The sequence below is a fragment of the Pyrgilauda ruficollis genome, unplaced genomic scaffold (assembly GCF_017590135.1).
Source record: "Pyrgilauda ruficollis isolate IOZ18807 unplaced genomic scaffold, ASM1759013v1 scaffold29, whole genome shotgun sequence".
Classification (NCBI taxonomy): domain Eukaryota; kingdom Metazoa; phylum Chordata; class Aves; order Passeriformes; family Passeridae; genus Pyrgilauda; species Pyrgilauda ruficollis.
The window spans coordinates 10,312,417-10,340,356 of NW_024524266.1; the positions used below are offsets into that span (position 1 = coordinate 10,312,417).

Sequence of the window (27,940 nt, forward strand, 5' to 3'; positions counted from 1 at the left end):
GATGCTTGTCACTACAAATTCTTGGAGGTGAGGGAAGGAAGAGAGCTAGGACTTGAAAGTTGTTCAGAAAGCTCTGACAAACTCCATGGCACATGACTGATGCTCAAATGGCTGAGGTTAAACAGTCACAGAAATGAAACAATGTATGTCACCTCATGAAACCTGTGCAAGGCATCTCAGTAGGACCGCAAATTGAGAGCTGCTGTCCCAAGAGTAAGGACTGAAAAACAGGAAGAACTTCAATTTGCATTGGGAGTGTGTGTGTTCAGACAGGTGCAAGAAGCAGCAGGACCAATGGCTTTCCCTGTTTTGAAACACAGTTCCTTCATATGATTTATTTGGCAGGTCTATATTAAGGTACCTTATCTTATCACAGCAAGTGGCTGATATATTTGGGGGGGAGGGAAGAAGAAACATGCTATGCAGATAAAACAAAACAACCCACTGGACAGCTCCTTCAGCACCTTTGTGCCAAATTTTAATGTTATGTATCAAGTTTGAAAATGCTGACCCAAACACCTAATAGACCCACATTTTCAGGTGTCAAACACCTACTCTATGAAACTCAGGCCTCCGAAGTGTATATAACAGTGAATCTAAAATGCAGAACTGCTTTGGAAAGTCTTTGTCAAATGTCACTCTTCTAATTTTAATTTACTACAAATGAGGCATTTATTTCTGGGGAGAGGAAAAACGACCTTGGGAGGTTTCAGCAAGCAAAATACAAAATAAGCAAGGCACTTATTTTCTGGGAATTACTAAATTTAAATATGTATAATCAAAAATCACAGACATTTTTAATAGCTGAGTTCCTGCTGTTTTCCTGGCACAATAAATGTGCTTTGTAAAAGAAAGTGCTTAATGATTCCAATCTTTTATATAACACTTAATGATGATGTTGACTTGGATTTGGCTGATAATTCCTTACCTGAAGGTTTGAATGCAATTTTGTTTTTCTTGCCCTTGTTCACTTGCTTCAGGAAAGAATCTCTGAGCAAATCAGATGCTGTAACACGTTTACTAGGATCAGGTTCAAAACAGAGCAAAATAAAGGCTTTTGTTTCAGCAGAGACTGATTCTGGAATTTCAGGGTGAATCTTAAACATCCCAACCTGCAAGTTAAACACAAATACTAATTATTTTTATGAAACAACTTCAAGGAGACCATGGGCCAAAGCTCTAATAATACAGTCACTCACACTTCTCCTGACTCTTGTAGAAAAGGAGTGATCCAGGTCCCACATAAAGCGGTGAAGTGACAACAAGGTTCTAATCCTGTTTTATTTCATGGCAAACATGGTGTAAATATCCATGTGATATTACATAAATGACAAGGTATGGATGTATCTAATCATCTGCTTTCAGGCAATCTTGGTATCTGGGCATTATTGACACCAAGTGCTTCAAATACTCCTCCTCTGACCAGCCACAAACCCCTCCAGCTATTGCACAGGTTTCCCATCGCCCCTGCTCAGAGCTGTGTCTCTCAGTTGTGACTCCTCCAGCACATTCATGCCCGTAATTTCCTCCTCTAGCACAAACAGCCTGGGGCTACACCTTTTCTGCTCCTGCCGCTGACAAATTTCCTTGCACAAATACACACACTGACCTTGCCAGACCTTGTCAACATCCCCCTCTTGGGCCAGATGTCTTCCCGAGTCTTTCAGTGTTATTTAATTGAAAATCATATGATGTCCAAAGGTTTAATAAGATCCGTGTTAAACCATTCTTTAAGTAATGACTCTTATTTTAAGTCATTACTTAAAAGAGTTTCTTTTAAGACTCTGTCTTTAAGTAATGAAAAATGTCCTTCTGCAGGTTGTTCCCTAGTGATTTTTCCAGCTCCTTACTGCCTTCTTATTCTCTAATGTCAATCTGGCAGAACTGTTTGGAAGCCAGAACTGCATAACCTGCGTGCACTGTGTGCACATGTCTGGAGAGATTATGGTTTGTAGCCTCAGCATCTTTACAAAAAATACAGCCTGGAGAACAAGCACAAAGATAGTGTCCACAAGGGAGACAGCAGCCCAGCAGTTAAATGCCCTCTACTTTCAAATAATCTCATTACAGAGCTGCATTAACACACTGTGGCAATATTAAGTGCTCACAATACTGGTTCAGCTTGAATACAGGCTGAAGAAAAAAATGCTGAGCAGTCCTGCTCCTGTTTGAATGACAGTGCAGTAATAAAATGCTAATAGGGCTTTAAGGCCTTCCAAACCACGACCTGAGCATATTCACGACTCAGTGTCACAAACCGGCAGCACTCTGCTGCCAGGTTTCACTCTTATGCACTAAGCAAAAATCTAGGAAAATTCCAAACCAGGACCAGGAAGTTTGAAAGCTTGTCTCTAACCTTAAGCTCTGTTGCTCAAGGTGTCACAACCACCTGCAAATTCTACGGCAACACTAGTGTACTTGGTCTCCACTGAATGCCATTTGTTTGCACTCTTTTCACACAGACACAGATGCACACATTCTGTGCTCAAAGAATAAATACCATGCAATGCACACCCAGCCAGGACCTATCCAGCTCTTGGTTTACTACAGCTCCTTTTCTCTACTTTGCCCTGCTCTTTGGTCATTTGCAATTTCTAAAGTGACTGCACGGGGAGACTTAAACCTTCCCTCTCCTCACCTGCCCTATGCACAACAGAGCAGTCATGTGTGGAGGTGGGGACCTCAAAAGTTCAATATTCAGTTTTCCAGACTTCTTTTTACATGTTTACCCAGCCAGCCTGTTTCAAATCCAGCTTCTAGCTTGCCTACTTTCATTACACAGAAAAATACATGGTTTGTAACCTATGGTGCCTAGCAAGACAATTCCCAACAGGTCCCAGCAGAGGCAAGAAACAGGAAACAAAATCAAATGCCTGCCTGTAGTAAATTAACACAGTCTGCAATAAGAATGCTAAAAACTTCCAATAAACTGTGCTGAAAAATAAGACGTGTAACTCACTGAGCAGTCACAACTACATGCCAGGTACATAAGGTTCAAAGGCACCTGCCAACAGAATTGTATCTGACATTTACAGTGATGTGGAAAATAGTCTCTTTTTCCATGGCTCCCTCAGGAAGGCTGCAGTGAGCCAAACCACGTTCACCCAGGCAGCTTCTTTTGAGGAATGCCACAAGTTGACAGCACCAAGGTGACCTATTAGACCATTGAAATAAGCATATCAAAACCCATAACCATCCCTTTTTTGCCTTTTATCAGTGGTTCATGGGACAACTCACAGGCCCAGTATGACATTACATGTCATGCTGAACTGCAGCCCAGCTTTCTGTACCTATTGATAAAGACTTGATTTTGCCACCATGGTTGCATTAATGATGATACTAAGCTCACATAGTGGCTTTCATCAAGATATATGAAAAAAATTACAACACTGGCAATTTAAAGCAGTTTGCTGAGTTATGGATGGGATATTTTCCCCACTGTAAGAATGAGAATTCTCAAGCATAACTGAAAACTTAAGTGCTTTACTAAAGGTCTACTGCAAGCCAATGGAAGAACCAAAAATTTTCAGTCTAATTATGTGAAACATCATAATTGTTACACTCCTGTTAGTTACAGAGCTAGAACAAGTAACTTTTTAAAAACTTTTATTATCTAAACTATCTGAAGGATTTTCAGTGTTAATTTTTGCATTTGAAACCAGATACACTAAGAGAAACAATAGTAATACAGACAACATCTTACTGAGGAAGAAGCTAGGTCCTGAAGGACTTGGAATGCACAGTACAGAGTATTTTACTCTTTTAATACATGCTGGAAATCCTGGAGAGCTATTCCCCTGCCCTTTTCCACCACATCTTCCTGAGTCCCTGTTGCAGAGACTGGGCCTTTAAAACGTCTTCCTTTGGGAAGGAAGCTTACAAAAATTACTCAAAGGACAGAAATAACTTGTTCATCATTATTGGGGAGACTGGTTACAAGAAGGAAATTATAAACCAAGAGCAGGAGATTAAAAAAAGTAACACAGGGGATATTAGTTTTCATAAGCTTTCACTCATTTTTCAGATTGCTGCTCTGAGTCATGACCTATTTCCAGCACAAAAATAACTGATCACCCCCTAGAGCAATACAGCTTAGAGAAGGGGAGGATCTTTCAGCAAGAGTTAAAACCAAAGGTCAGACTATGGCTTTGTGCAAAACAACCCATGTAACACAATGTTATTACCAATTAGTATTATGAAATTAAGCTATAATTGACAATTCATCAACTCTAAAGCAAAAAAGCTATATTTACTTTAAACATTGCAGCTTGAGGCTCCCCTAGTTCATGAAATGGAGGTTTGCCTGTTGCCATCTCAATAATGGTACAGCCCAGGGACCAGATGTCAGCGGGAGCACCGTATCCTCGTGGTCCTTTATCAATGATTTCTGGAGCCATGTACTGCAAGGTTCCTGGTCAGGACAAAAAGAGCAGTCACGTGTACTTTCTTCATTCTTATTAAGGAGGATTAACACAACACTCAGCAAGCCAAAAATTGCAACCTGTATAGCCAAATACCTTATCTCCCATATCAGCACTGAAAACTAGACAAAAACTTAGGTTATAGCATCTTTTTTATAAACGATCTTTTTGTCCATCCTTTCTAACACAACGTTTCAAATGCTGGAGGTCTATACACCACATAATCCAATAGCTTCCCCAGAAAATAAAATTATATCAAATTTTTGCAGACACCAACTTTGAAAGATTATGCAAGGAAGAGATGGCAAAATCTGAGAAATGACAGATAGTCTTCATGAGAATAATTTTTCATATTTTACCCCAATAATGAGAACACTAGTGACACGGAATTTCAAACAGTTAGTTTGAAAAAAACCTAGTTTTGCGAAATACAGGGCAATAACTAAGGCAACTCATCATAGTTTGTCTAGAATTCCAGGATGCCTTGGATGTGCTTGGGATTTCTGACATCCAAGGTTAGCAAAAAAAAAAAAAAAACAACCAAGCAAAAACCAAACAAACAGAAATCCAACAAACCAACCGATTAGAATTTCTAAAGTTATACAAAATAAGATCTTGCCTGTAGACAACCTGAGTGTAATACTAGCAATAATACTGGTAAAGAACAGTACAGTAAAAAAATAAATAAAATATATCACAGTTATTGAACCACTCACTAATACAGCTAATGAGGTCTTTACACGAAGAGGTCCACACCACCACCAGCAGAAACCTCTATATGCTCAGACTGTTTTGAACACTACAGTTCTTTCTCCACCTGAATTTCTATGAGCTCTGTTATGACATCTTTAAATTAAATTATTTTTCTTCTTAGGAATGCAATAAAACTATACTGCCATAAAGCTGTGAACTATCAAGTAATGGACATATGGTGAAGATAAAAGGGTATCATATGTTGACTGAATGTGACTGCTTCAGAATGAAAGTTCCAGCCACAGCTTTGCCCTCAGGCTGTGTGTCTTGAATGGAGGGATGTCATGTTTAAACTATCAGAAATCTTGATCTTCAAACCATGTCATTTTATTACATAATGCCTAAAATCTAGGGTTTATGTACTGCATTACAGAACAAAACCAAATTTCTAGAGACCTTTTAAGGTCCTCTGGGGACCTTAAAAGGTCTCTAGAAAGTAAGTTAGTTACCTGCTTACTGATTTAAATCCAAAATGATAACTTAAGTATTTATTCACATGGCAAATTACATCTCAAAGGCACAAACAGGGCTGAAAATTTGCAAGAGAAGAAAGAAGAAGGGCACAAGGAAAGAGTTACCTCCTTTTATTACGGTATGGTGACTTTTCTTAAGATATCATTTCTCCATATATCATCCCTACTGACAATCAGTTGCTAAAAAGTCACTAAGGAGCATGTAAAATACAGGCAAAGAAAATGATAACAAGTAATAATGAGATAATGAGTAAAAATAACTGAGAAAGGTAAGTTACGTCAGAACCTTAATTTTATTTGCATGGCTTCCTTTGCAAGAAAGCTGGAGGAGCTGCAGACATACCACCAGAGAGGTAAAGGGAAGTTTTGATTTTCACTTAAGTGAAGTTTATCTCTTGCCTTCCACTCTGAAGCCATCCATGACTAATGGCTTTGTCTGTGTACCATTTACTTAAACTGCAGGCAAGTAAGAGGCTTGTGATATCAGCCTTTGCATATAACAAGCAAAACCACCATGCTACCCACATCCACTGACCAAGAAACTATGTGACCACATATTCATTTTTTAATGTGGAGTTTCCCCTTTTGCTCAGCAATTTTTGTTTTCCCTGAATATTACAAGTCTTTAAAACCTTGTTGTAATGAAAGCTGTTCTGTAACACATCAGCCTAAAATTTTCCTGTAAACGGTTCTTTTTACTGTTGTTATCCAGTTCGTTGGGTTTTATAATTAACACCTCAAAACTGAAAGTGTTCATAATTTTGAGTTTGGTTTTCTGCACTTTTAAACATACATCTAGAAAGTGTGCAAGTCTAAGTTACTAATACCAAGATTTTTAAATTAAAAAGTTGCTAAATTCAAGTTTTTCCAGATCTAATTGCAACAACCAATTGCTACTTAAGGAACACTTTGAAGAAAAACTTTTACCCCCAGAACGTAAAATGGAAGAGAGTTAAATTAAAAAAAAAAAAGTCAAGAAAGCTATCAAGCTTATGTTCTTATGTTTATGGTAATCACACTCCCATTCACTCTGCCCTGCAAACAGAGACCCAATAGTGTTTTCATCACTAAGCCAAAGAGCCTCTTGGCTTGAATGCTAAAGCTGTCATGAAACCCTTAATCACTCTGCTAGATTAATCTTACCTGTAAAGGTTTCAGTGCATGGATTGATGCCTGCCAGCCGTTTGGAAGTACCAAAATCTGATATCTTAACCACGCCACTGTAGGTGTTCACCAGAACATTGTCCCCCTGTGGTTTGGACAGGAGAGGGAAGGAGGGGAGGGGGTGAGGGTGAAGGAGGAGAGAGGGAAGGAGGGAGGAAGGCAGCAAACAGGGAGGGGGAGAGAGAAAAATACAGATTCTCAATCTCAGTACTCCTTCAAGTTTGCACTTATCTTTGTAATACACCTTTCTACAAAGCAATATTCCAGGAGCACCAAGAGAAGGAGGTGGTTTATACCTTCCTTTTGTTTTCAGCTTCCATGAAATCCTAGTAAAAATGCTACTTCAGATTAAAGCAAAACTAACTGAAGATAAAAAGCAAATCAAACAAGACACACAAAAGGAAAAATTACCTTTATATCTCTGTGTACAATCTGGTTCTCATGGAGATACTTGAGGCCTTCCAGAATCTGCTTGGTGTAAAATTTAATTGTAGGTTCTTTCATTGGGCCCCACTTAGATCTTAAGAGAGCTGAGAGGCTGCCTACAGGAGTTAAAGAATAAAGTGTATCAAGACAGCGAATTCCCCAAATTAACATGAAACATGTAAGTCTGGATAATGCCTTTGCCCAACATCCTAATATAAATGAAAAGCAGTACCTATGATTAAGCCAAATTCTTGCTAGATCACTCATAGCAAATAATTTTCTGCTGCTCTGGACCGATTATTTCTTATTTGCCAGGTCAGGTTCTACTCCCACAAGAAGAATAAATGTTCTGACAGAGCTGGATCAATCGCCCTCACTTCACTGTAACAACTGCTGAGACTACAGCTAGCAGCCATGTAGCCCATAATGAAACAAGGACTGAAGGTAACACTCTACCATGTTGTACACTGTACTTCATCAGCCACAGGTATGGGCAAAGACAAGCTGATTTTCTTGAGGCAGGGAGAGTAGAATCTATATCAGAAAGAGCCTTCTCTTTACAAATATGGCATCAACTTCTGGCAATATTCAGAGACAGGAAAGACAGCTCCTGAAAAAAATCCCTGAATGGATGTTCAGAGTAGGAGATAGGCCATCTACACATCCCCAATTCTAACGAAACTAATTTTTAAAGAACACAAATATTTAAATCACGGGGCAAAATAAAGAACAGTTTTACTTGTTCAGCACAAAATAAACTAAGTACAGTAGGTCTACTTGAGGCCAGAAAAATTCAGCTAAAGGAACCGACAGCTTTCTAAAGTTTCCTCAAAGAATCTCATACAATCTGAACAGCTAGCTTCTTTTTAAGACTCCAGAGTTTAAAATATCTAAATTGGTTCAGTAATATCTTGCCATTAGCAACTAATCACAGCACACTTTACTGTGCATATATGAACAGGAAGTAACACCAGCTGACACTGTGAACAAGTGTGGGAAAACAAGTGGAAGTGTTGGTATAATTTCATCACATCTGCATGAGTCATGCAGGTCAAAGTGTCCCAGCTGTCAGGTGAGAAGGTCACAAAGGTTCAAAAACTAAGTAATTTCCCTACCTCCCTAAATGCCCTGGATGCATTTAATTACACTTTGAATATTTGTCTGGACCTTTCTAAGAAAATCTGAACTTTTCCCCCCATTTCTTCTTATTTCTTTTTTTACTTTGCAAATTAAATTAATGCAAAATTGAACACTCATTCTGACACATCCTTGACACTGAAGAGTAAATAGCAAAATGGAGATGGAAACAAGGTAGAGAGGTTACAAAGAGATTTCACATCCTCTGCATCCAGCAGAGAAGGCTAGAGGAGTGAAACTGGAAATTATGAGCAAGGAACATATCTCACTTTAATCTCTAATCTACCTAGGGAATAGCAGTCCTTTGTACACAGCAGTTAAAAAACAGTACTTAATTGTTCTATCAGTGCTACTGCTGCAAGAGAAACTTACACTGAAAGCTCCAGTTATCATTCAGACACTTGAGTTCAATGCACCATACAGCTCTAACTGCACTATTTTTTAACACATGAGTATTTGAAACCAAATACTTTTATTGACTTCTCTCTAGGTTTAGAATTATTATAGAAAGGGTAGAGGGTATTGGGACCTATACTCTTCAAATTTACTCTTTCTATGAGAAAAAAGACTTTACAGTTAACGTCCCAACAGAAAAGCACAAACACATTAAGTGCTTATCTACTGGCTTTCAGTCAGTTTGGAGTCCCAAATACTTTTCCTTTGGCAGACCAAACTGAGCATGATACAAACCTCCTGGCACCTGCTCCATAAAAATCTTAATGTATCCATTTTCTGAAACAGATCCAAGATACTGGACAATGTTCCGATGCTTTAAATATTTGTGCAGTGCTATCTCTTCATGAAGAGGTTGAGAATACCTATTAAAAAAAAAAAAAAAGAACCAATGATTATTTCATCATGCAGGAAAAGGTTCTAGGCTATGCTTAAGTGCTAGTTTGACAACAGAATGGATTTTAGGGATACCAGTCCAATTCTCAGCAAACATCTTGTCCATGACCTTAAAATGCAGTGTCATTCACTGCCTATTCCAAAAAAGTACAGAGACAGATCTCAGAGGAAGTTGGTAGAGAAACATGCCCTCCAAGAATTTATATGTGTGTCTTCCGTGTCAATACATAGCACTGTCTTTGACTCCAGAGCTCCTCTCATGCTTTTCACCCTCCTCAAAAAGAATACAAATGACATACAACTGCAACCTAAAACCAATGTCTCCTGGAATGTAAGATACACATACAAATTATTAAACTGTCATATTTATGATATATATCATATATTTTCACCAAAAATACAAAGTCTTTATTCTCAAAAAGGTACTTTTGGATAGTAGGAGGAAATAGTAATTGAATTTCAGTATGTTGGCATTTTATAAACTAACCACACAGAAACACATGCTAAGAAGTGCCAAATTTTCAAAAAACAACTGCATTTTTCTTCACAGTGTGTATATGACAATGAACTAGGTCTTACCTGCTGTCTCTCTCAGGTATTTCTTTGATGGCTATTCGGACCTGGTTGCTAAGGTCTCTTCCAGCATAAACTATTCCATAAGTACCTTTCCCTAGAACTACCCTTTCACCATTCTCATCATAATCATATTCATACTGCAAGCAGAAAAGATAAACAAAGCAGCACAGAAATTGTTATCACTAACATTTGACATTACAGAGAGCCTTAATGCCAATTTAGCACAGCACAAAGGTGTTGCTGCAGTGCAGCTGTAGGACAGCAGGTTACCCACCAGCCTCATGCTTTACACAACTTGTAAAATTTCCATTCTACTTGCTTCGTAACACAATCTTCCTTAACCAACTTTGAGAAAGATGCATTTCCAAACAGGGAACATACCAATAAACCAAATTCAATGAAACATTGCTGTCAAAAGAACCTATTCATGTATTGTCTCTAAGAACTGCTGACAGAGCCTTCAGAACATGTAAATACATGGAACATAACCTAAAATTTTGAAAGCAGTGGTTTAATGAATAGATAAAAGTAACCGGACCATATAGTCACCCCAGGACATCCCCTCTCACAATGAGATTTTTATTATTTTTCCAAAGGGCAGAAAAAAATGTTCATCTTGCCAACAAATCATTAAATATCATGGTGGTTTCCACTGCTGCTGAAACGTGCCGGGTCATATTTCCAGCTGAATAACTCAATGCTGGTTCACTGACTTCAGTAAAGTTACACTAATTTACACCACCTCATACAGTGACCTTGTGACAGAACTCTCCTACTCTAAAGGAGTGAATGTTTAATGGAAGTGTACCCCAGACACTACATAAAACCAAATTTCTTATGGAAGTTGGGTTGAACAGCACATCCATGATTCAAATCAGGGAACTTATAAAGGATGAAAGGAACTAGACATTTTCATAGTCTCAGATATTGTCAGGAGTACACAGATCTCCCCCAGTATCTTCCCACATCCAAGAGGATGTCAAATATGGGAAAACTGCAAGGTACTCTCTGTGGCCTCATGTGAATTCCCTATTAAAAAAACAAACAACAAAACTTTTTACAATGGCCATAACTACTGATTTTTCTGTCAATGACTGCTTTTTCTGCGTTGTCCAATGTAACTCTGTGATACAGAATGCAGCTTTGGAGAAGAATTTCTTTGATGTGCCTTCCCAGTTCACACTGCAGCTCTGCTGCCGCAGTGTCCACACTCCCCCTCTTCACCTCGGCAAAGATGGCAAGTTTCATGCTGCTGTAAGGAATGTGCTAAAGGAAACCCGTCTGTCACTTATCCTGACAGCATATTCTGCTCAGTGGAACTAAACTGGAGCACACACAGCTTTAGCACAGCTCCATTTACCACATTTCAGCACTTCATGGTTCACAACATAATCTCGCTACACGACAGGCATAACTGACCCAAAACGCCATATGCAAAAATTGCCAGGTTCTTTGGTAGGAGCACATCCAGCTTTCACAGCTATCATATGACATAAAACTGTGCAGAAAAAAGACAGCAGTCACATTGCAGAATTTAGGATTGACAGCAACCCCATCTGCAACACACTGGTACTAAGCCAATCCTTTAATTACCGTGGAGAAACCTATGTTCTCCAGTCTGGGTCCCATGATACATGAAAATTGTTGGCATTTAGAGTTCAGTGCTAGTTAGTAGACAGTTTAATAGACTTGTATATACTTGATGTCACTTTACATTTGCCTCTTCTCTTCCCAAATATTGAATAAACCACTGTTGGTTGCCAAAAATCTGCATAAATGATCCACTGGCTGTGAAATCCAACCAGTAGGTACAAGTAAACAAGTGTTCATATCTGACCTTCTGTAAGGCAGAGTGTTCTCTAGGTTATCCAGTTGGGGTACAGCAGGTATTCTTAAAGTAATAGGAACTTATTCATATCAATATATGGAAGTGAATACCCCAAGGCTGAAGGAACTGCAACATTCACACTCCTTCAAAATACTTGCTAGCTGTAAAATTAGACTGCAGTTTATATATAAAATATACAACCCCTAGCAACAACATGCTCATAAGGATTCTGACTGAAATCAGATTTTCTTGCCCCAGACTTTGCATGAGGTTATTTCTTCCTCTTCCCCAAATATAAACTGCTTTATTAACAGCAAGAACTGTTTTCTTTGTATTAGTGGAGCCCATCAAAACCACAAAAAGCTGCATTTTCCTCATTGTCACTTCTTAAATGTAAGATCTCATGCTGCAGTTAAGTGTCTTTCTTCATTTATACACTAAACTAATTATTTCTCTCCTTCAGAAGTCCTGATCTCTGTTTCATTGTCATAACCTAAGACAATTAGTACAAGGTGACAACTGTGAAAACTTCAAGATAGGTAGAATGATATAGCTCAAAGACTTAAAATTAATTTCTGCAGTCATATCTCCATATGTCATTCATTCATGCAGGATTGCTTCCTGCTATGCAAGTGATCAATCAAGTGATTTTTTCAGTTTAGTTTTTAAAAGGCTCAAGCCACGATGAGCTCACATCCTCTGAGCGACTGTTACACAGCCGAACAGCCTGTGTTGTGTGGAGATAGCCCTGCTATTAGCTGAGTACATAATTATGTAATATACAGATCTGCAGCTATAGTTAATACCCTGTCTGCACCAAGGCAGGGCCCTGAAGCTGTGTCAAGACCACAGATGGTTGTATCAAACTGGGCTTAACAGATGTGCACATTTGTCCTTTCCGCTTGAGGAAAGAATTCTGTGGCCAAACAAACTGCAGTGCAAAAACTCATCTTTCCCACTACATGAAACTACATTTAGCAGTACAGCAGAGAGTTATATATTTTCTTTTTCATCCCCTGAAGCCTCAAGTCCTACAAAAGCTCACTGCCATGAACAGCTGCCCTGAATGGTCGGCCTAAGAGAATTGCTGGAATGAGACACAATCAGAAAGATGCCCAGCTCAAACAAACCACAGGAGCGTTTTCATGGTCATTAATTGATTGATTAAATTTGCTTGTCCACAAATAAAACTTACAACCTATCTTCTATGGTGGCTTTTCAGATTTCAAAACAAATAAAAAGAAGAATAATAAATACAGGGTATGTATTTAATGCTACAAATGTGGACGTGCTGAGTCACTTTCTCTAACAAACGAAGACATGGGGATTCACCTATCCCAACCTGAGGCCACATGAAATGTGAATAATCCTTTCCAATCCTTTGTTGCTTTTCCTTTTTTCCTCTCTGTACTAATTGGAAAGAAAACCTACAGCTACTGGATTCCTAACATGGACGTTTCAGTGATAAGAAAAAAGCATAGTGTGTTAACCTGATCCTAAATACCTGCAATATATCTGGGACAGAAACCCATCAAATGAAATTACCTGGAGTAGTAATGGTATCAAGTACCAAACAGAAAAACTGAAGTACCTTTGCAATGGTTTTTTCTTAGCATTTATTTAATATTTTATCTTTTTTATCCACTTGAGCCAGCTGATAACAGTTGATTCTGATCTATACATTGTTTACTAGAGAATACAAACACAGTAACACACTTCATTAAGAATTTATGCAGTTTACAGTAGTAACAGGCCCATTTCATAAACCAAGTGTTTTTTCAAATGAATGGAAATCTCATGTACAAATAATTTTGAAAGAATTTAAATTTCATATATAGTTAAGGAGTTTAAACACTGTTTATCTTACTACTATACTGATATGAAAGTGCAGGGAAGACTGAGAATAAGTTTCAGAGTTCTCAGATCTTTTATCCTTGACATACCTCTAATGTATCTCCATCTATTTCTCCTTCTAGTTCCAAAGTACTGCCAACTGCATCAGACAAAATTTCTTTCACTAAACCACAGAACCTAAAAAAATAAATACAAACCACAACATCAAAGAAGAATACCCTTTTGGAAGCAGACTAAACAGATTCTTGCAAGCTGGGCATTGCTTTCAAGCTAATAACTGACTAGCATGTTCACAGCTTTCTTTCATTACGAACTTTCTCCATATTTATCCCATTTTAAATGATGAAGAACATCAAACACACACTGAAAAGCCTCATTATTTATAAAATTATTATGTTTGCCATAGCGGAACCTGATAGTTACTTGTTTTTGCAATTGCATAGTAAAATCTCAGTAGATTCAACTCAAATAATTTTCAGTACATGTTTGGCTGCAAGTGTGATTACTCAATATTTCAGAAAACCAGATGTTGCAGCTTTTTGTCAGGCATTCAGAAAGCCAAAAGTATAAAGGTAGTGATGTAGCTAGAAAAACAAAGTTTTAACTGATTTCTAGTTCTCTGGGGTGGAGACACTTAAGTACAAGAACATTTCTTCCTGTAGTTCCCTGACAGAGCTACTCATTCTTTTCCAAATTCTGTAAGAAACTGTTAACAATTACTTAAAAATTTTTAAAATAGTAATAATTTAATTTCATACCTCTCTTTCATGAAATAACAGAGGCATCTCTAGAACTGACTCCTGTAGCGCACTGAATATGGCATGAAAAATGTGGCCATGTTTCATGACTTGCAAATTGCACTGCCAAATTAAGGCTGAGGAGGTAACATTAATTTTATTGTTTCCTACCTTTTATGCAGTGCCCTCTGCAAAGCTAGTAATTTTCTTTAACCTGAGTTTATTCTATGTAATACATAAGTAGTGATTATTGCAAGAAATAGTGAATATACCATTATGCTCCAAAACCTAAGTGTATCAACAACTCCCTCCTATATCATTCAGAAGGTGCATTTGCAACTACCAGTCATAAGGCAGAATTTAGTCTGTAAAGATTTAGGCCTAAAATTCCATCAGCCTCCTTACTTTTTCGAGACAACAGATCATCAGAAAACATTTAACTACAGGTACAATCAGTAACACAGATCTCTGACACAATGTAAGTTAGAATTTCTTGTCACACTTAGATACTCTTATTTAAATCAAACTGAACAGACACAAAAGGGAACATGAAAAAATGTAGCACCTTACATGACCCGGCCAAGATAAAGAAAAAAGATAATATCTGTAATTTAGATTAAACTGGTCAAGCCTTTTTCAGACATAATGATATGCAGATAAACTAATCAGAATCACACAGGAAGTACAATAGATGCTCTAATCACCTTAAGCATCGCCAAGTTTACATTGCTTCTTTATCGAGAAAAAATAAGTGAAGAAATAAAGAACCTGTTTCTCAAGAAAAATATTGGTTTTCAATCTTTACAAAATCAATTTTATTTAGGATATAGATGAGGCATGAAACACCCACACAAACTGAACTCACCTGCTACATTGGTTTTCTGTAGAAAAGTAGATTTGAAAGTCATCATAGTTATCATGGACATAAAGAAAACAACATCGTTCATCAAACTTGGAAATGCTGTAAAATTCACATTAGGAAAATGTTACAATGTTAACTATTGTAAGAAATAGGGCAATGAGGAGGGATTTTTTTAAATTATGAACATTTAAGAAATATATTTTTCATAGATAATTACTTCAGAGAAGCAGTAAGCAATTATATATATTTTCCTTATAACTAGGAGTTTTCAGTTTATTTATATACTCTATAATCCTCTCTCCATTGTGATAAATAAGCTGCTGCTTACTTTGGTAAAATACTGAGGTGTATTGAGGTTGATTTGTTATTTACTTACACTTCTGCTTTTACACAATTCCATCAGACTCCTTGGTACTTTATGACACCTCACTGGAAATTGAATTGCTCTGACACTGATTTAGCTATCCAGAAAACCTTTCCTTAAGGATTGAAAAGTACTTCAGGTTTTTGGAATTCCATTGCTTCTAAAAAAAAAAAAAACTGAACTGGGAAATACCAACAGTGTAACAGATCCTTCTCAGTCTATAATGTTTATGGCCTTAAACTGATAAACAAGTTTTGGGATGACCAATATTTACTCCAAATTGAAGCAATAATTCTGAAAAAGGGATTATTTATTCCATGCTATGTCTTGCCATATATATCCCACATAAATACACTGCAGCAAAAAGTGAAATGCCATAAAACACAGTATCAACACGAAAATAAAACTAAGAATTAACCTCTTATGCCAACCACTTGCACTGAAGTATTTTGCTACATAATCCCAAGTTGTTAGGGTTTTTAAGGTATTTTTGTGCCTTAAGTTAATAACATTTCTTAGATTCTTGCCTGATCTGTTCAGTCAAACTCTTCTGTTTTGCATATCTTCTGCGGAGCCAGTTACTCAAAATACATGACAGAACACTTCAGTAAAGCTGCCTCATGTTACATGGCCAATTGATGTTGCCTGTTGAAGCACCATTAAGGGCTACTTCGAAAATTTTCAAAAGTTCCAAATTTTGCCCAAAGACTTTTCTAGAAATATGTGAAAATAATAACTATGCCATTCTTTAATTTCATTACTATAGCAATTTCCAGTCTAACAAGTCAGAGAAGGACATATCAGACTTGAGAACTAAGAGACAAAGCAAGATGATTCTTCCAGGGGCAAATATAAGACAGACAAGATAGTATCTAAGTAACAATACTGCATTATAAACATTGTCATGTATGGTGTATATAAGATGAACTGGTTAGTATGAATACAGTTCAAGAGTTTTGATAGAGTGTATTTTAACTGAGACTATTTTTTCTAAAGGAACGCAATTTCAAAAGTATAGTAATTTAAAGTCGTCACAGACAAAGCAAACATCTAACTCCAATAAATTCAAAAAAGATTGCCTCTTTGAGCTTTGTAATACAGTGATTTTTTAATCACTCAGTAGTGATTAAAAATCAAAGCAAATGAAATTAATTGCTTGCTTCCTTTTGATTAAAGTTATCTTTCTCAAAGATTAATTTCTGTGCATTGTGTTGACTGAAGGTAATTAATGTGGCACAGAAACTTTATGCTCAATTGAATTGAGAATGCTGAATTATTCTCAATCAGTTCCACAGACTTTAGTAATTCACATTGCATTGGAGTAATAGAATGAAATACCATGTAAAATTCATTTAAACCAAAGCCTGCTTTTTTTTTTTTAGAAGAAAAGACTGAAGTTATGATAGATTCTATGTTCAAATCCACAGCTTTAGGTTTCAACCACCACTCATTTTAGTCGGAGAAGTACGTCTTCACTGAGCTTACTTGCTTAGGTAAATCATACAAATTCAGGGAAGGCAAACCTGGAACCTAAAACTTTAGGCACTCTTAATCAAGACCAAAGCCTAGAAGCCCTCTCCTTTCAGAACTACAGAACCCATTAGGTATCTGAATTTCTTCTTGTACTTGAATCAGAACGTCTGTCAAGCACTTAAGCTTATGCAGTCACACAAGTGACCCCAGACAACAGCAACAGATGTCTCTAGAAAGGCCAGATCCACCAGTGTAAAGACACAGGAGCTCAGAGAGAAAGCAAAAGCCCACCGGGTGCTCCCTGTACTTACATTTCCTCTGGTTCTTAGCTACAGGCTGCAGAATTCAGAGAAGAGAAGTTTATTTTTTTTTCCTCTCCTGGTGTTCTGTCTCTCACCCTTCCAGCAGCAAAGCAGCCCAACTTAACATACATAATCTACTTTCTAAATGTAGTCATGCATTTTGCAATTATTAACACCAAATGTGAATATTTTCTATCCTTTCAGTTCTCAGAACAATCCTGTTCCATCTATATAATATTCTGATCTTTTTTGGTACTAATATTTTGACCCACTTACTTGTGACTAGTGTTTTCATTGATCTAAGCATCACAAAATGGAACTCTCCTAACTATTTAAAGGTTAGTCCTTGAGAAACTCTACTAGCAGTCTACTTACAGCTTAAGAATTATTTTCTGTCCTTAGCAAAAACTACATTTATGCCTCATTTATTAGTTCTTTAATAATTCAAGTTTTAGCTGGCAGGTATTTAAATAAAGCCACATCAGAAGCATTTCTGAATTCCAAACAGAAAACAGATACTACAGTTTCCTTTTCCTAAAAGAAACCAAAGTCTTCTTTCACTTATGGAAGGAAGCAAGAAGCACTAAAGGCTCTTCTTTTCTTCTGCCCTCCATGTTTTTAAATGCAGAGATGGCAATAACTTCAGTGAAACATTTAGAAAAATCTACAAAAATCATTTATATAATGGAAAACAAAGAAGTCTACCAGAGAATACAGACACCCAATAACCCTCTCAGATCTGAGAAATGTACAGCTCTGCTCGTGCATGGAAAGGCAAACTCTTCTGTGACATTTCAAGGCAGGCTGGACAGAACAAGCATTTATAACAGGCCATTACTGAAAGAGATTTAAGGTAGAATCCAGATTTCACACTTAAGGGAAATATAAAACATACACAAAAAGACACTGAACTGTTTACTGGCATACCAACCTTATTCCCCTAATGGAAGAAGCTGTAAAATTCCATTCATGAATCTGTTTCTGTAAAGAACAAAGGGATAAAATCAACCACAGTTTAACCTTGACTTAGTATTGAAAACAAAGTCACAGCATGATAAGTAAAAGTAAGGTTTTCCAACATGTCCCTTTCTCTCTCTCTCTCTTTCTTCCCACCATATTTTGAAATAAGATTAATACATGGGTAAATAACTTATACATTGCTATTTTACTTCGTTTCAAGAAAAAATGAATAGAAATGGCACAGGGTGGAAGCAAAGGCCACATTTCCTCATATAAATTCAGTATGAAGAATAAGTTGTGCAGCACAATTTACCAAGCATTACGTTTTGACGCAATACATTTACATATCACATTAAACATGGAGCAGACTATGTCCTACTCTTATCTACGCTCAAAGGGAAAGGCAAATTCACCTGTCTCCCTGAGAGGTTTTGAGCCAACAGCTTTGGCCCAGGGAACACACTGGAGGGAAAACAGAGGAAGGACAACCTGTGTCTAGGACTGCAGCCCTTCATAAATCTAATTATAGCTACAAGCTGGATCTTTTTTAGCAGTGTCAGATATGCACCAAAAGTTTGTTCCATAAAGCAAAGTTGTGTCACACACATTCACCTGAAACAGTGAAGTAGAAAAATGTACTGGAAAAACTGTTCACAAATCCAGGTAATTATGTGGACTTGTCCTGCTCCAACATGTTTCTTTCCCACACTTTGTCTCTCTATGCTTTTGGTCTGTTCTCCATCTATGTTGTTCTAATACTAAGAAAGTGTGGCAAAATACATTGCAGATTTCAAGTCTTTCAATGTGAAACTGAAATATTTTCTCATTTTTAAGAGCTGATACTGTCCATAACTGTGCCTACTCCTTTCTTAATCCCCTGTGCCTTATCCAATAATTCAAGACACCAAATATTTTATTTCTTGACACTCACTTGTCACAGACCATTTCTTCTAGTTTCAAATATTACAGTTGTAAAAGGTTAAAAATGCCTAAAACATTGAACACAATTCTGGGCTTTATTTTTACTTTTAATCTTTGATCTGCATCTTAACTAAAATCACAGAATTCTAATGAGAAATATTATGAGCAGACCAAATAACCCATGCACTTCTAAGAGACATGGTCAAGATAAGTTAAATCTGAATGACATCAGAACCACTTGATTTCTAATCATAGTCACTCCTTTTACTTTCTCTGTAAAACAAACTTTTATATCTGCACAAGAGATACTGAGGCTTGGGCTTCACAGAAATGTAGCAAATTTAAAATTATTGTAAAACGCTCAAAAAAAAGTTACTTTATGTAAAATGAATCAGTACATTTAACAAACTTGCTGACAGTTTTACCATTTCAGGGGGAGAGACATGCCACAAAGACAGAGAGCTCTCATCTGCTTCACTGTTGATTGAAACATAGGCAGGCTGGTAGACTTTAGTTGGTTCTATCACCAAAACCTGAAGACAGAGGGCAGTTTTCCTTAATAAACCAGTAGTTAATACACTACAGTATCTTCAGATGCTCAGATACAGACAAAAGGTAATTTTGAAGTAAGAGCTAAAAAATTTTCAAGGGAGACAGGAGGCCAAGACAAGGCAGGAAAAGTCTGTGTTCTTACGAACAACAGATAAGCAGTACCACAATTTGCTATAGGAGACTTAGAAGTATTTCTTAGAATGCTTTTAAGGTGGTGGGTTATTTTTTTAATAGCATAAAGATTAAGAAAGTACAGGGGTTTCGTTCATGCAGTGAAACAACAGGCAGTTAAGTTTTCAAGTATTACATTTAGAGTCTTCCAATTCTTGTATTATCCTATCCAGAAACATAAAACATACAAAACTTGTTTGGACATAACATCTTACTGGAAATCTCAGTCCATTAGTTGTTTCTTTCGTTGCCTCAAAAATTATATCTAGCCAGAAAGCCAATCTTTCTTGTTTAGGAGAATGTTCTATGGTGAGTTTCTTGAACCGCTGAATTAACATCAGATTCTGAACTAATGATTTCAAGTACCTAGAATGTATTGAATTAGTGAGTTAACAGAGAGAAAACAAAATTCGACCAGATTCTTAAACCACTTAACTGACTTGAGACATCCAAAATTAAATGTGTTTTAAAAGCTACCACAGTAGAAATGGTAGTGTTGATTTTTACAGATTTCTGGAAAGAATAGCAAGTTTAGACAAAGCCTTGAGTCATAAGCTCACATGGGTGTTCATGAACAATAGCTTTTTGCAAATGGGTATAGTTACACAAGTAGTTACATGGGGATTAGACAGGATATGATGAACTAGAAGATGGTGGAGGGAAGCAGCTATCTGAACTCTGAAAACAATGGTTTCTCAATTTTTCACAATTGCTTCACAAGGAATTATTACTAACATCCAAATTATTTCTTATAAAATATGTGCTTCAATGGGATATAACCTGACAATGTTGGATAACTTAATTTCTCACCTTCCCCCTTCCTTCTCATAAGAAAAAAAAACAGAGCGTAAGTCAGAGTTGCAAACAATCTAAGATGGAAAAATCCAGTTAAGTTATCCAGTGCAAGATTTTTTAAATTTGTGTATTTCCCCATAGTTTAGTACTTGAGCAACAGCCTTCTTCCACATACCACACTGGAGGTTTCAGCTTAAAAAGCTTCTCTGCTGCTTGTACTGCTTTACCAACATCATTTGCCAGCATGCTCACACTGAAGAACTGTCCCACATCCCAGTAATTGTTCATTTTTTCTAGGCTTCCTTTTCTTCCCAATAAACTGTTTAACCGTACACCTGCAAAATTTTAATTGGAAACCACAATTTTCTATCAGTAAAACACTCTTTTGTGTTTTTTACTGGTAAGTTGATGAGTAAAAGACTAAATTAAGACTTGATTAAGCATTACTGATGAAAATAAAGAGGAGTAAGTTTTCCCCAAAAAACCACATAGCACAATACAGAAGAAGGATCTGCAAATCATACCTCCAGTACAGAACTCCTACTACACAGGGCTGAAAAACCTCCTTTACTTCCTGTCTGGGCTATCTGCCTCCTGATTCTCAGTGTAAGATGCACAAATCTGTGTCCTCATCTGCATTTACTGCAAGTGAACCACGGCTAGAGGTTCGCACAAGTCCACCCCAGAGCAGGGTCAGAAAAATTATTTAAAGCCACCTTTGCATTCTTAACATTTAAGGCTCAAATATGCATTTCAGACAAGACCAGCTTCCAAATATGTTCAACTATTATTTCCCTAGGAGGATCTGCATATCTGTTTCTATTATGGGATTTCTTTGTAAATGTAAAGTGATGTGTTTTAGTTAGCACATACATGGAAGACATGACTGACTCTAGGTAGACAACAAGTAACTCTCCTGGCAGGTCCTTCCAGGCATACTTCTTGTGGATCTCTCAACTCAGTGACAACAGAAACCCTTTCCTGGCATTTCTGAGGAGAACTGGGCCACACTGTCTCTTCCTGTTTTTGTGCCCTGTTGGCTCTGCAATGGGATAATCTCTGTGGTGCAGTAAAGGCAGTTTACAGATGATGCTGAAGTTGGTCCTTTGTTGTTCTCCAATCTCTGGGGCCCTTTAGATGGGCCATGATACCAGAAAGCTGCTCCAAAGCAGCCAGAAGGAAAATGTGCCTTTGAGATCCCTGTGCTTTAGAATGCCATCCAGGACCCACCATGAAAAAGCCTGAACCGTCTGTGCAACCCATCACTGCAAGTATTTTGTTTTCTTCATAGGGAGAGAGGCAGAAAACTTGCCTGTGGCACTGTGTGTGGCTATTTACCTATTTTTCTCAGTTCCATTGAGCTTTCAAACTGCTGTCCTGCAACAAGCAGCAAAACTGCAAGGTTAATTCCAGAATAGAGAGTTGGCTGGAGTTCAAATCCTTTGCGGTACCTGCAGAGAAGAGTCAGGAATTCACATCTCACTGTTTAGAAGAACTGAAATATTGCAATGTTTTGGTAGGTATTTTAAGCTCTTGATTTACTGTAAGGATTATATGGCTAGTTGGCACCAATGGCCCCAAACCCTTTGTTTTAAAGCTTCATACTCATTAAAGGTAACTGAGACACAGCTGACACATGCTGAATGCCTGCCACTAGCTGGTGCAGGATCAAGAGATCCACCTGAAGCTTGCAAGATCACTGCTACCTATACATGTTGCATGGGGGGGAAAAGAGGTGGTGAGGGAGAACATTGCACAATTACAGTTCGAACCCATTGAACATTGCTAAACATTATGCAAACATTGCTAAAATTATTGAACTCAGAAGTATGATTATACAAACACATCTATATGAACATTATGCCAGTGAGAGCCTGTGTGCATACGCATGCTCTTAAGAAAATTTACAACAAAGTTCATCACTGTTTTTCCTTATAAACAGTAGATCATTGCATTTCCTGGGGATCCAGCATGGAAACCATCCTTGCACAGAGGACTAACATAACTCTATGATCTCACTTGTATTTCATTTTGGCCTTAAGATACATAAATTATATATTTCCTCAATAAAGACACAGGTTAGTCAACACCCCTCCCAATAAAGTGCATCATTCAATTTCCAGGAGAGTTTATAAAGAGAAGCAATGAAATACATATACAAAGATCTGATGCTCAGTAAACCACTTATTCAAACAGGACCCTGAAAAACAGACAAGTGGAACAACTGATCTTCTAATTGTTACAGCCCTGCTTTTCATATCCAGAAGTTAAAAGCCTGAAAATGCTTTTAAACAGATTTCTTTTTGGTGGGTTTGTTATTTTTTGTTACCATTCAATGGAATGATCTCGACTATTGGTATCTTTACAGTCAGAATCAAGAAACATATCCTTGTAGATCCTCCCACATAAGCAAAACATGTCTGGAGCAGGGTGATCACATGTCTGCAGGACTTGGAGCATAACTTGTAGTGCCTTCTCTCTGTCACCTGCATTATTTCTTCTGAAATCAAATACAGAGAATAATATAAATGAGACCTGAAACAGTAACTGCAAGATGGGAGAACAGTATCCTTCATCTATCCCACAATCCATCCATCATTACTATACATACTCTTGACTTTATTTAGACTGACACTCTTGACTTTATTTAGACTGATGCATGATTGTTGGTTGATTGATAAAACCCAAATTCACTCTCCTGTCATTGGTCTCTATGCGTAGGTCACATAAGAACTGATGCAAACCCAGAACTACTCTTTGACTAAAATCTGCCATCTAATTTGATACCTTCCTGTGTACACAAGCACACTCTGAACATCCTGCAATGAGAACATCCTGCCTGTTTAGTGTTCATTCCTGAAAACACTTAACAAAAATGGCCATTTTCAGCATTCAGTGTGACAGATCATTCAGCTATGTCCAAGACTTGTAATCTTGAATCCAGAGGATCCGGAAACAATACCAGGAAATACCAACTAATTGCAGGAGAAACCGGGTCAATCCAATCTTATCCAAAAGAATGACAGAGCTCAATATGGAGGCCTTTGAACTCCAACAAGAATAGAAGGGTGAAATTGAACTGTATTTCTTAATTAAAATTCTTCAGATTAGAAAAGGATTTGGAAAACAAACAGCTGTGATACAACATGTTTTAACAAACATTTAACAATTGTGTTAATAAGAAAATGGTGATTAAATAACATTTCCATTCCTTATTATTATTAAACAGTCATATTTTTGGCCTCCATTTACCCTGCTGTTTTTCTAAGTTCAGAACTCAATATTCACTGCAAAAAGTCACTTAGAACAAACAACAATGTCTATTTGCAAGAGTAATGCAAACACAGCTGAAGAGTTTAATAGCCTCTTCAACACTTTTTTTCATCACCAGAGAGATTTAAAATATTTACCAACCCCTTTTTAGAACTGTTTACAATTTTCCAATCCCCACCTAGGTACCCATGAACACCTAGGTATCCATCTACAAGGACTATGAGTACTTTGTCAGCAATACCAGTAGCAGATAATGGTTTCTGGTAAATGTATTACTTGCATGCCCCAAAAGGATTAATATTTACTGTAAAAGGACTCTGTTCCTCAGGTAACCAGCTGATGCAGTAAGACCAGTAACAGCACATCTGTAGCAAAATTCAGGCTTCTATGCATGTTAGGTGACGGAGAACATCTAATAAGATTAAACAGCTTTGTAGCTGGTTGTGAAGGCTTTATCCTGCCTTTGATGTCACTGGCAGAGCATAAACTTTCACAGCAAGTACTTGAATATTTTTGAAGTCTTTTTTCTTCATATTAACTGCTTGGAAATAAATATTGGTCTTCTGTAATCAGTACACAAGGAGAAAGTTGGTATATTTTTTGTTTTACAAGAAATAAACAGGAGGTAAAAACTGTGGGAGTAAATCAATTGCACAGGTCAGCATGCTCTAACCAAACTTCTTCTGGTCAAACCAGATTCCTTCACTAGAAGTACCCAAGTTTCACTGTTGTTAACATTAAAGCACAGAAAATTGAATAAACAGAGCTTAGAACAAAATTAAACCCTGATATTAAAGTCCAGTAGTTCCCTGGTCTTGTATAGTGACCACAAAAGTTGGTATGTGTTCTGAGCTCTTCCTGAAAACACAAGAAATGCACAACTAAAACCTAATGTTCCACTTTAGCATGGAAACAGAAAATATAAAAATCACTGCTTTCCCAGACTTGACTCAAGTCTGTCTTCTGTGAAATAGGTTATTTATTAATGTTGATATTAAGAGGTGTTAGGTACTGACTGAAAAAAGCATAACTAAAGAAAAAAAATACAATGAACAAATCAAAACACTGCTTAAAATGTGACATTGTGCAGATTAACTTCTCTGGTCATCAAAGGATGAACCTGTACACACCAAATACAACAACAGGACAGCATTACAAAGGACCAAGGCCTGAATAAGCACTGTACTAGAGAACTTAAAATGAAAGATGTCTCTCTCTTATAAGGAAAAAATTATTGTTAAAAATAATTAAATTCAACAAAATTTAGCACATGACAAATATACACTCATCTAACAGGATATAATTAAACAATAATCAGTTTAGGTATCTTCATATTAGACCCTATTTTTCACTGCAGCAGAATTCAATGCCCATTGAGTAATATAAAACCCATACACCAATTATGATAATTTACAAATTTAGGAAATTATCAGCTTCTAAATCCCAAAAAGAGGGGGTAAACAAATAAAAAAACCTGAACAACCTGAAAGATCACATAAGCTCCAAGCAAGTTCTCTGAAGTCCGTGTGAAAACACTCTGTTGGATAATATACAGAACCTGTTACGCTTGACCAAGACAGATTTTCATTTCTTATTTCAGACCCACACTTTGTCAGGTCTGCATGCCTGACAGCTCATAATTTGTTTCAAGGTGCCTTAATACAGATCTGTGGTCTTATCAAGAGTAGAAGAGATTATCTTAAATCCTCAAGGCTTAGCACTGACTTAGATTTTTTTTTTAAACCAATCTCAGCTATGTTAGCTTCCCCACGCTCCCCAGCCCCCATTTAAAGCCACACTAGAACAAATCACAAAAAACCATTTCATAAAGGACTGCTGGAGGTCATCTAATAGAATCTCCCTCTCACAGCAGGTCCATGGCCCAGCACAAGACCATGGTAGCCTTGGTTGTGTCTCAAAAGCTGAATCCATTAAACCTCCAAGCATGGAGGTGCCACAGCCTCTCTGAACAGCGGAAGCTGAAATACTGTGTATGGTGATGCACAGGCATGAGAAGGAAGGTAGAAAATGTTTTCTTTATGGAATAACTTGGTGCACCAGGTGAGATTTGCGAACTATATCCCCTGAATATGCAGTTTTATAAGCCAGAGCAGAATCTCAACAGGCAGCTACAAAAATGACCCTACCAGGTCATTTTACTGCTCCTGGGTGCTTACAGGCCATCTTGCACTGAAATACAAATGTCCCTCATGGTATCACACAAACAAGTCAACTTTAGGAATGAAACAGAACTTTGAAATAGGCATTTTTCAATGGTGCTCTTCAACACACAATCTGTTAAACTCTCCACATCTGGAAGATATGTCCTACCTTAAAGAAGTTGGCATACACACCCAGTAAAAATATGAGCTACTTTTCATATTTTTGGGGGGTTTAGGGGGCACAGTTTTTAGAATCACTATTCACAATCTGAAAATTCTTTCAAAATACAGTTTTAATAGTCAATGAGGTAAGAAAAAGAGTACTACTACAATTTATTTAGAAACTATATTAAAAATCCCACAGGCCTTTGAAAGTTTCATAAAACTACTTTTTTTCTTACTGCTTTCTTTGTTAGCACATGTTAGTCCTCCTACTGCAATTGTTACTTTGTGAGAACTTGCAGAGAAACCAGAGATAATGAATCTACATTATCTGAACATGACAGCAGCAGAAACTGCTGCCAGTAAAGAAAGAGATCTGTGAGTTACTTCCAAAAACTAGGGCAATTATGAAAATATCCTAGTGCTCAATAAAACACTGCCAAGTGTCCCCAAGCACAATGCTAGGAATGAAAAGGAAATGGACAAGAAATAAAAATTAAAAATGTAAAATCATGATGCCTTTTACAAATACCCAACACATTAATCATCAGTACTGTGTACAGTTTTAAGCTTTATTTAAAAAGGAAACGGAACTATCAGGATTAGGGGAAAAAAATTAAAATTGAGGGAATGATCGAGGACACAATTGTTTCTGTATGAAGAAACCTTCAATAAACTAAGGTTTTTCAGACAGAAATGGCTACAGAGGAATTCTTTTTCCTAAACCAAAAGTTGTCCTGCAGGGCACCTTTACAGCCTCTAATCACTTCCTCGAAATTCGTGCCAGTGTTTTGCTGCCAGTTTGGTTCAACCAAACCCTCCAGAAACTGCTGGCTGATTCACTTGCCCATCTGCCAGCTTGCTCACTGCACTTTTGCCACATGGTTTATCTGTCTGCTGACTCTACCATGTTTCTTCAATCACAGAAGCAGTCTTCTCACTTCCCTAGTCTACACAAGCCCCTTATATCTGTCTCCCTGTCCTAGCCAACTATTCACTCCTCCTTTACCTCCCTGAATTATTCTGTAGGGCAACAAACTCCTATCACAGTATCTTACCTGGAATAGCACCTGGAACACCCAGTAAAAAATAAAAGTAGGTTTTTTTTCTCTCTCTTTGATATCATAGCTCCTTTCTTGCTCTCCAAATCCATCCTCTTGATGGCAAATCTTTCTCTACATTCCAGTCTTTAACAAGAGACCTAGTTTTAAATATTCCTAAACCAAAAAAAATCTTCCTGCTTCACAGACTGGTTTTACCAGCTTTAAAGAACTGGCATGGTTACAGAGCCAAAACTACACTCAGTGAACCAGGCCTTTGCCCAACAAAGTCAACAGGAACAGCATGTATTTCACTGGGACAAGAATTAGCTCACTCTGTTGGTAACAGATGCTGTAATCTTTTTTTTCTCAGCTATTTGTTCACATCTTCCCCTGTATGGTTTCTTTCTATCTAGCTAGCTAGATGGAGAAGACTATATATGACAAAAAAACTTTTGTATTAATGGAAAGTATTTTCTCACGGGAATACACATTTGCTTTCCTTTTAATTTTCTGTCTTAATGACAGCAGAAACATTTTAAAAAATCTTAATTATTAAGAAATATGAGAACTCATTTTAACTGGAGTTAGTACACTTGCGTTCTCACTTATAATCAGAGACTGATTTTTGAGTTAAGAGACATTTCACTGAGGATGTAATGTGCTTGTAGAATCTTCAATATTT

The 27,940-nt window shown here is 37.2% G+C and overlaps 1 protein-coding gene across 2 annotated transcripts in view; it reads right to left on the bottom strand.

The window, feature by feature from the left end:
- MAP3K15 (mitogen-activated protein kinase kinase kinase 15) overlaps positions 1–27,940 on the bottom strand; it is an 81,555-nt gene that overhangs the window by 7,939 nt on the left and 45,676 nt on the right. The window contains exons 8-21 of one of the 2 annotated variants that reach the window (XM_041472475.1): positions 22,948–23,118; positions 21,957–22,069; positions 20,794–20,953; positions 20,039–20,189; positions 19,526–19,633; positions 18,151–18,200; positions 15,084–15,179; positions 13,571–13,658; positions 9,803–9,936; positions 9,065–9,192; positions 7,223–7,353; positions 6,791–6,896; positions 4,254–4,411; positions 929–1,112 (exon numbers count right to left, since the gene is read on the bottom strand). In XM_041472475.1, the coding sequence (XP_041328409.1) occupies positions 929–1,112; positions 4,254–4,411; positions 6,791–6,896; positions 7,223–7,353; positions 9,065–9,192; positions 9,803–9,936; positions 13,571–13,658; positions 15,084–15,179; positions 18,151–18,200; positions 19,526–19,633; positions 20,039–20,189; positions 20,794–20,953; positions 21,957–22,069; positions 22,948–23,118 (1,778 nt within the window). The remainder of the gene's footprint in view (positions 1–928; positions 1,113–4,253; positions 4,412–6,790; positions 6,897–7,222; positions 7,354–9,064; positions 9,193–9,802; positions 9,937–13,570; positions 13,659–15,083; positions 15,180–18,150; positions 18,201–19,525; positions 19,634–20,038; positions 20,190–20,793; positions 20,954–21,956; positions 22,070–22,947; positions 23,119–27,940) is intronic. The other variant, XM_041472476.1, reaches the window with a different exon arrangement.